This window comes from Scomber scombrus, chromosome 3 (genome assembly GCF_963691925.1).
Source record: "Scomber scombrus chromosome 3, fScoSco1.1, whole genome shotgun sequence".
Taxonomy (NCBI): domain Eukaryota; kingdom Metazoa; phylum Chordata; class Actinopteri; order Scombriformes; family Scombridae; genus Scomber; species Scomber scombrus.
In genome coordinates, this window is record NC_084972.1 from 26,974,928 (window position 1) to 26,984,668 (window position 9,741).

The 9,741-nt window shown below is 34.6% G+C and overlaps 1 protein-coding gene across 1 annotated transcript; it reads left to right on the top strand.

The window, feature by feature from the left end:
* Positions 1 to 1,189: 1,189 nt before the first annotated feature.
* yod1 (YOD1 deubiquitinase) lies at positions 1,190 to 9,741 on the top strand. The gene is made up of 3 exons (XM_062415886.1): positions 1,190 to 1,217; positions 5,085 to 5,297; positions 6,992 to 9,741. The coding sequence occupies exons 2-3, from the start codon at positions 5,090 to 5,092 to the stop codon at positions 7,687 to 7,689; spliced, it is 906 nt and encodes a 301-aa protein (XP_062271870.1). The 5' UTR covers positions 1,190 to 1,217; positions 5,085 to 5,089; the 3' UTR covers positions 7,690 to 9,741.

The following is a 9,741-nucleotide window of genomic DNA, read 5'->3' on the forward strand; positions in this document are numbered from 1 at the left end:
TGCGTAAGATTCACTTCTGAGGTGCCTCCAGTGGCTGTTTGATTTTGAGTTTATTTATTTATTTTTCTTCATTTTTTTTTCAAGTGAGGGGACAAATCTGAACTACAAAAAGTGTCAAATTAAAGTCATGTACAGTTTGTTTAGTACACACTTCAAAGACAGAGGGGGCAAAATAACTAAATCTGCCCTGTCTTTAGGCAAGGCAGCTTTATTTATATAGCACATTTCATACACAGGGGCAACTCAATGTGCTTTACATAAAAACAAATATTCAACAGTAAGAAATGTAAGCATAAACCTACAATTTAAAAAAACAATTATGATAAAAAAAAATTGGAAACATTAAAACATGCAATCTACAAATAAAATGTAGTAAATGTAGTACTTTAAATGTAGTTTGTGCCTACTCGTGGCATAATTATGTTTTGTCTATGTGTGCATTAAAAACATGCACACATATCGTAAAGATTATAGTAACTTCCACACACAGTTACTGTACATCTATTAGAGAATTTACAACCCTAACCCTTCTTTTTTCTTTTCTTTTCTTTATTTATTTCAGAGCATTGCATACAGTAATTTCATTGCCAGTAGTTGCTTTAGATAAAAAAAAAAAAAAGAAGTAAAGTCTTGGAATTATCAATACACTTTTAAGCCAACTTAAACTCAATACCCTTCTTTTTTTTCTTCACCTCCCTTCCTCCCCTTAAACATGTATATATATCTCAATATAAAACATATAGTTTTAAAACATTATTATGATGTACACATGTTAAAAAAGAGGAAAATAAGAAGAATAAAAATAGTAGAGAATGTAAAAAAAAAAAAAATTATAAATAAGTTAAAAAAAAGAAAGAAATAAAACTAATAATGATAATAATAATAATTATAAATAAATAAATAAAAACCTTAAATTAAAATAAAGAAAGAAGAAGAAAAATAAAAATAAAAAAATAATAATAATAAGAAAAGAAAGAAAGAAATAATAATAATACAAAATATATATTCATATACATGTGCATACATACACACACACATACATACATACACACATACATATCTATTTCTATATACATGTTCAGTTTCATACGTGAGAATTTACGTTTTCAGTGGACTGGGAGCGTCATGAGGTCATAGAGACGTCGCCTGACGCTCTACACACATCAGTCTTCTCACTGGATGTTTATTGTTTGATGAAGAGCTGCAGTCACCAGCAGGTAAGAAACCTAAAATAGTTCGTTGTCAGGTCAGTCAGTGTATATTGTCGTGTGTAGATTAGTCAGTAGACAGGCAACAGAATTTACTAAAGTTAACCTTTATGTGAAACACTTTTTAAAAAGCTAAAAAGCTGTCCAGTTAACACAAAGTAGATTAGCATGCTAACGTTAGCAGATGATGTGGGTTAGCAACGCGTAAAAAGGCGATTTGTGAATGAATTCGAGCAAAAGTAAACATGTTTCTTTTTGTATATATATGTCCCGGAGTACTGCCAATAATCTGTGACAAGTTATGTGACAATTTTAAAATATGTGATCCTGCATTTTCTCTCTAGCTCGACAGGGAGTTCCTAGCTTAGCCTCTGACTGGCTTGTTATGTTCACATGAACATAAGATAAGATAAGTTTTTCCTTTATTAGTCCCACAATGGGGAAATTTGCTTTAGTACAGCAGCAAAGTGGACAGCAAAATCGAATATAAGAGCAGCAATAAGAAAAGTATAAAGAACAATAAATGATAAGTACGAAAACAATAAGAACAATATTGGTAAAAATATGTAATAAAGATAATCGTGACATTATTTACAAGAGTAATATTGGTATTGAGTGGTAATATACCAGAGGTGATATTTTTATTGCACAGATTAAAGTGAAATAAATATATATGTATATTATATGAATATTGTACACAATTGAAATTATTAGTATTGTCTGTATACATGAAATACCAATATTCATTCGAATCGAGTATTTGACATTAAAATGCAGCGGTTTACTGGGAGAAGTGCTGATTGTACAGTCTGAAGTTTTTGATTAGTTTAGTTTATTTGCACAAAAATAAAAGTTAGAGAAAAATAAAAAAATAAACGTGCGGGTGAGGTAGAAACCCACTCTGGGCTTATCTTAAGACCTCACCTATAAGAGATAATATACAATAACAATGCAAAGAGGAATCACAAAAATAAACAAATGTAATTTACCTTAATAATATTATACACAAACAATGAAAATAAAATAAAGGAAAACAGTAAAGAATTGTACTTGTAATTGTAAAAAGTTAAGTACAAAATGAAAGAAAAGAAAAAATTCTTGTGCTTAATATTAACCCCAATTTACCCCAAACCAGCTATCTGTAACATAACCTAACTCCAGCCGGGCATGTGTTGCTATGAGTAACATAGTTTTAACAGGAGGGGGACATTATTCGAGGGGGGGACAGACTTCCACATAACACCGGCAGTCTTATATCACAACATGCTGAAAATAGTGTCGTAATATTGCTATGCATCCAGATGAACACCACATAACAATAAAAAGTGCTGATGAATAGCAACAGAGGAGGAAAAAAACACATAATTCTTTGTTCTGCCAGTGTTATGAGGAAGTCTGCCTCAAATAACAAAGGAGGGACATGCAACCCCCCTTCAAATTAATTAATTATTATTTTTATTTTATTATTTAACCACACAGCGTCATCTCCACGGACAATCACTGTTCTTTTCATCTATTCCTACATGGTCTAAAGTTTCTACATATGAAAAGAAAACAGTGAAATCAGCCTTTTATTGCATTTTCACAATTAGAATAAAGCTTTTCACAATTCTGAATCTGTGTTTTAAAGAGACTTTGGCCTCTCTGATTTAATCCAGTCCAGATTTTACCAGTCTAGGTAGGTGCCACTATACTTTCTGGAGGAATATTATGACCAACTTAATTATTTCCTGGATTTTGTATTACCATACCATAAATTGGATTCAAATCGAAAACTTTTTTTTTTTTTTATAGCAGAGGAACCCCCAGACCCATTGTTTTGTTTGCCCCCCACTTCTCAAACCAAAGTTACACCCTTGGTTTTAACAGGAGAGGGACATTATTCGAGGGGGGGGACAGACTTCCACATAACACCAACAGAACAAAGACAAGTAAAACAAAGCAACGTCGCTGTCAGGTGTTTTTTTCCTCCTCTGTTGTTATTCATCAGCACTTTTTATTGTTATGTGGTGTTCATCTGGATGCATAGCAATATTATGACACTACTTTCAGCATGTTGTGATATAAGAGTGGCTAACAATTTTACATTAGCCTGAGTCAGCTAATATAGTTTTATAGTAATATCCACAAAGTTTCGAGTTAACTTCGCCAACAGTAAAGGACTACAGTAAGATTTGAATAAAGCTAAGTTCATCACCAGCTCGACCAAACAACATTTTGGAGTGTTTTTTTTTCTAAAAGAGGTAGACCTACTTTAACTGTCTACAGGTCATTTAAAAGTCTCAATCTTACCCCATTATCTTATTAATCTGTTATTTAAGGTGCTAAGTTATTATTATATTATAGGCTTAGATTGTGCCCCATTATCTCTGTGTTAGACTTTTGCTTATAGAGTTAAATTCGAGTTGAGTGACAGATTCACATTTCTTCAAGTCTGCTTTAAAACAACAGCTAGGTGCCCATATTAGCAGTGAAACAGGGTTTTCCTCGCTGTAATAATTCCTCCTGTTCCTACTGGCTATTAAAAGATTTCCTTTTGTGCCAAAATGCATTTAAAATTAGATCTGCAGCTTATATGAGGCTTAAGCAGTCTGAGTTAGTCATGTCAAGTGGATATCTGCCATATTTACAGTCTTTTTAGCATCAACCCTAACCCTTAAAAAAAAGAAGCCTATTTCAATGTTCATTTGGACTCCTGACTATTGTTTACATGAGCAGTTGTGAACCTGTCCTTTAACGCTTTATTTTAATGACAAATATATGATAGGAACATAGAGAAGATTAGCAGATTGGTAAATAAACCTTCTGTTGTTAAACACGCTGGTAATCCTATAGACGCTGCTGTTACAAAAGAAGATATAAACTCTCTTCAATGTTGTAAAAAGAAGTTGTTTGTTTTAAAGCCTGTCTCAGATAAAGGCCACTCCTCTAATTTAAATAACACTAACATACTGCTTTTCTGTTTGCATTTGGACTAACAGTAACAGTTTATCTTACCTCCTGTTATCGTTATTAAAATGGTAAACTGAAAACCTTTCTGTTGAACCATAACAATGTTGACTCAAACACACTTTTTGCTCATTTGAAGCAGCCATTGTGGGCAGGCATTAATGTGTGTGCGGCCTCCATCCCATTTTATATTGAAAAACAAACAGGTTTGCTTTGAAGAAGCCACATAGGCCAACGGTTATTCAAACAATTTAATGCTGAGAGTGACTGATACAAACAGTTCTGTTATCAGTTTTACATATTTACTGTTAAGAATTAGATTAGAAGATGACTGTATTTGTAAAAGATGTCTTGTTTAAGATGCAGACACAATAATAAGATCTATCATATAGATTTTTATTATTAAAGTCAAACTTGATTAAAAAGAAGATGAACAGAAACTTCCCTCTTAAATAACTAGTTAATGTAACTTTTTATCTTTTGCTCTGATGTTTGAGTAAAGGTTTATACCAAATATTTGCACTGTTGCAAATTTGAGTTAAAGGACCAGTATGTAGGATTTAGTGGCATTTAGCAATGAGATTGCAGACCCACTGAAAACATGTAGGAGAACCTACAGTAGCTGCAAAACTCATGAAAAATGCAAAAATTCCTCTCTGGAGCCAGTGTTTGGTTTGTCCATTCTGGGCTACTGTAGAAACATGGCTGGCTCCGTGGAAGGGGACCTGCTCTCTATGTAGATATAAAGGGCTCACTTTAAGGTAACAAAAACAAAACTATTCTTATTTTCAGGTGATTATACACTAATTGAAGCATGCTTATGAAGATTATATTACATTTCTGCCTCATCCATTATGCTATATCCCACTAAATCTTACACACTGCGCCTTTAAGCTCAAATTGCTGATTCATTTTTTTTTTTTACAGGCAGAATGTTGCGGCTTCGCTGTAAGACCAAAAATGGGAGCCACATAATGCAAGGCTTGACTCATCAGTCCTGTGTGCAAGAGCTGAAGAGGAAGGTGGAGGAGCTGACAGGGATCCCCTGTGATGTGCAGAAAATTATGGTCGGTTACCCTCCCTCCAGTCTCGATCTTCAAAACGGAGACGCTCACCTCAAGGACTACCCCATCAAATCAGGTATGTTAGACGTCAGAAAATGTTCTAGTTCACATCTTTTATTGTTTAGATGACTATTGTTGTTTTCATTGCATGTTACAAGTTTAGTTTAAAGTCAAGGCAGCTTTATTTCTATATATAAAAACAAAATATTAAACAGTAAAAATTGGAAACATGAAAACATGCAATTTAAAAACAAGAAACCCTAATTATAATAAAAAGAAAACAAAGTACAGAAAAATAGAAAGAGAGAAAGAAAACAAAAAGCTAGACTAAAATAGAGCATAGAATAATGATTTGCTTTAAAATTATGAAGTAACAACATTATAATTACATTGACTGAGCCAACATTTAAGTAGTTTTAAGACAAGTCTGAACAATCTGCTGAACAACTGTGATACTGTTTTTCTTTCTTTAATGCTGTGAGGACACTGCCTTTTAAGTATTCGGGTGGAGTCAGAAATACCTGATGTAATCTAATAACCTCGACAAACCTGTTTTTTTAATAATTAAGATGAACTGAACACATGTAATTATACCTTATTTGCATTTACACATTTAATATATACATACTCTATTGTATCTCAGTTCATCTTTTTACCAAAATCAGTTTTACAATTTGAATTTGATTTAAATCCCTGTTTTTATTTACTGAATTACATGCCTGGTTTTCATATAGATAATTAAAAATGCAGACTTTTAATAATTACATCATACTTTGCCAAAAAATGAATCACCTTTTAAGATGTTTATAGACCACTTTAAAAACAATGTTTCCTTTGGAGAAATTGATATGAAAAATGTGGTCATGGAGAGATTTTTGTTGAATTGTGGAGGCCTTTACTGTCTTGTTTTAAGGAGTTATGATTATGACTTTGGTTTTAAATTAAGATCTTTTTATTGTTTGAAATGCCAATGAACTCCTAATGAACTCCAGATTTGTTGTGTTGTCGCTGTTTTTTACATTTATTTGTTGGTTTGTGTTTTTTTGTTATTTCGTTTTCTTGCATTTGTACTTTTGACTATTTGTTTTTGTTAACATATTGTGCACCTGGTGTGTATGTATGACGTGTATGGGTCAGTGCCAAATAAGGGTTGGCAAGATGAGCAATTCAAAATATCTTAAAAAATAGTTTTCAGAGCAGCATCAGGTTTGTTAAAATGTACATCTTGTATTTTTGTTAGTTTTATGTCATTTGAAATGATATTTACAACATTTTTTTTTTAAAGTAAGACTGAATGCCCCTGAAAATGTCAAATGGTGTAACCACAAAAGAATGATAAATATTAAATATAGTTGTATAGTATTTAAGTGTATTGCTTAATTTTAAATCATCAAATGAGAAGAACATTTTTTATTACATTTATTATTATAGTATTTCTACATTTACATTTTAAAGCATTTTGTCAATATTGAGCAGGTCATATCATAAAAACAACAATTTTTTCTAAATAAGTTATTACAAATTATGTAAAATGTGTTAAAAACCATAGTGTTGCTTTGCAGAAGTGGATTATATTTATTCCACATTTTATTTCATATATATTTTCCTGTATATAATCAGATTTTTATGAAAAAGTACCGGTTACACCAATTAACACTGGGTCGCATCACGTCATTGACCTGTAAATATATATACATAAATAAAAAAGAAGGGTAAAAATATAATATATACACAACATTAATTTGATAACTGCATGTGATCCTCTTACAGGTGACACACTCATTGTTGAGGAAGAGAAAAACAAGCCAAAGCCTCAGGATCATTCCACTGTGACTAAAGCACCGCGCCTGGAAGCCTTGCCCATCCTGGCACGTCGAGTCGTCCCAGCTGACAACTCTTGCCTCTTCACCAGTGTGTATTATGTGGTGGAAGGCGGTGTGTACGACCTCGCTTGTGCCCCCGAAATGCGAGGCCTCATCGCTCAAATCGTGTCGAGTGACCCGGCGGCGTACTCCGAAGCGGTGCTGGGAAAGACCAACGAGGAGTACTGCTCTTGGATAAGACGCGACGACACCTGGGGGGGAGCCATCGAGGTGTCCATCCTGTCCAAGTTTTACCAGTGTGAGATCTGTGTGGTGGACACTCAGACGGTCCGAGTGGATCGATTCGGGGAGGACGCCGGCTACCACAAACGCGTGCTTCTCATTTACGACGGCATCCACTACGACCCGCTGCAGAAAGAGACCCCCGGCTCTGACGCCCCGCCCCAGACTATCTTCTCCACCACGGATGACGTAATCCTGGCTCAGGCCCTCGAGTTGGCAGACGAGGCTCGCCGCAAGCGGCAGTTCACGGACGTTAACCGCTTTGCGTTGCGCTGCATGGTGTGCCAGACGGGCCTGGTGGGACAAAAGGAAGCCCGAGAGCACGCCAAGGATACAGGCCACACCAATTTTGGCGAAGTGTGAAAGTCGTTAGTCTTTTTTCCCCTCTCACAAAAAACAACCACCAACCCCGTGCCCCACATCTGGCGACTCTGTTGGTCTACTTGTCTGCTTGTGTGATCCTCTACCTCACATTGTCCAGTGACATCTATGGAGAATCTGCAGACTGCGTGTTAAGCCTCTAACCTGTTCAGTATTACCTTTTTAAACTGCTGTCAGTTCTCAAATTCAGAAACACTACTGCAAACACTCCGATGTCATTAAACCATCATTTTAGTCCGCTAGGGATGGTTTCAACTCCGTTAAACTGGGTCAAGTACAATTTGCAAAGAAGTTCTTAGGATTTGTTTTAAACAGTAAAGATTTATCTATGTGTGAGACAAAGCTAATAGTGGCTAATGTGTCTTCAATTAGAAAAATGAATCAAATTGTCACTACTTACTTGTGACGACACCACTATTTCGCTCTATGAAGAGTTTAAAACAAACCACTAAGAATTATTTTCACAATGACGTGACCATATTCACTGTTGTCTTAAGCGCAGTACACCAAGTTTGACTGTTATTCATGATGTTGGTTATGTAGCATGTTTGTTATTTTTTTGTTTTTTATTTCCCTCGTCGTCAGATGTCAGAAACTCTTCCAATACTAAAAAAACCCCCAGATAATTTGGCCAAATTTTAGATGTCTGATTGTTCATCTCAGTTAGACTGTGACTGCTAAGCTGGATTCATCTAATGTGCTGTTTAGGTTTACTGTGCAAAGGCAATTGAGATTGAGGTTATGCATTTTGAAATACAATATCATATCGCAAATTGTGATCCAGAATGAGCCTAATTGCTTGGGGGGGGGGGGTTCTTTGGTTTTTTGGTTTTTTGTGACGTTGCAACATCGTCTATCAGTTTGCTTGTTTTAAATTAGACAAAAAATAAATAATGGTGCTGAAAACAAAACATTTTACAAAATATGTAGCTGTTCTTTTTTCTTTTTTTTTCCTTTTTCATGGGTACGACAATTTTTTCAGGAGTGCAATTTATCATTCTAGTGTGTCCTTTACAAATGTCACCATGCTGTGAGAACAAATCTTTTAAAAAAGAAATACAGTTTTGTTTTATATTACTATGTATTTTCTGAGAAATGCTTCAAAGTGTTTTAAAGCATTTATTTCACAACACAGGTGTGTGGTGGGGGAGGGAGTGTGTATGACTAGAAATCGTGAGTAAGACATGCTGTATGAGATAAAAGCCTTCTTACTTAATGCATTTACTGTTTCAGGTATAGTTCTTACATTATGTGCTTTACTAAATAACATTAACTGCTTTCCTTTTAAGGTTATTTTTCACCACACATCAGCAGACCAAGACTAACTCTAGTCAGGGTGTTAGGGAACTTAAGTAAAAGGCCCGTTTCGGTTTCACATGTAGTGCACGTTGTAGAAAAAAAATGTGCCACTTGGTTCCACTGTATGTTTCGCACAACTGGAGCATGTTCTCACATTATCAGCAGAGGTCGGGTACCATCTCTAAGCTAATTCCTTTTAATAGTCACTGCTTTTAAGGACGAAGCATGGAGTTATTTATGTTATATATCAGCTCAACAAGTTTTTCAGGTGGAGGTCACGAAGCTAAACGTGGAAGCCGAGTTCATTGTGGCCTCATCTTGTGCAGCACTAGTATTTCTATTTCACGGTCCTGTGATGGCAATATTGGTTTTAAGTTGTTGCCAAAAAATTTAAGTTTGACAATGGAGGATTTGTTTCTGGGTATTGCTTTCAGATTTATTATCTTGATTCTGAGATTGTGTTGGGGGTTAAGGATAGGCAAAAGCAAAAATGTCATTATTTCTTTGTTTGAATGTGAATTACTAAGATTTTTCTTTTTCTTCCTCATGTTACCTTTTAGTTATTTTAACAGTGGTTATGGTTTTAATCAGCTTGCATAAAAGTGAAACTATGAAATGGCTTTGTTGTATTTTGTATTTTACTAAGTTCTCATGACTCTTCAAGGACAATAACAATGAATGTTGCACACAAAGCACTACAGAATAACTGGATTTACTTGATTTTTTTCAGTGTTG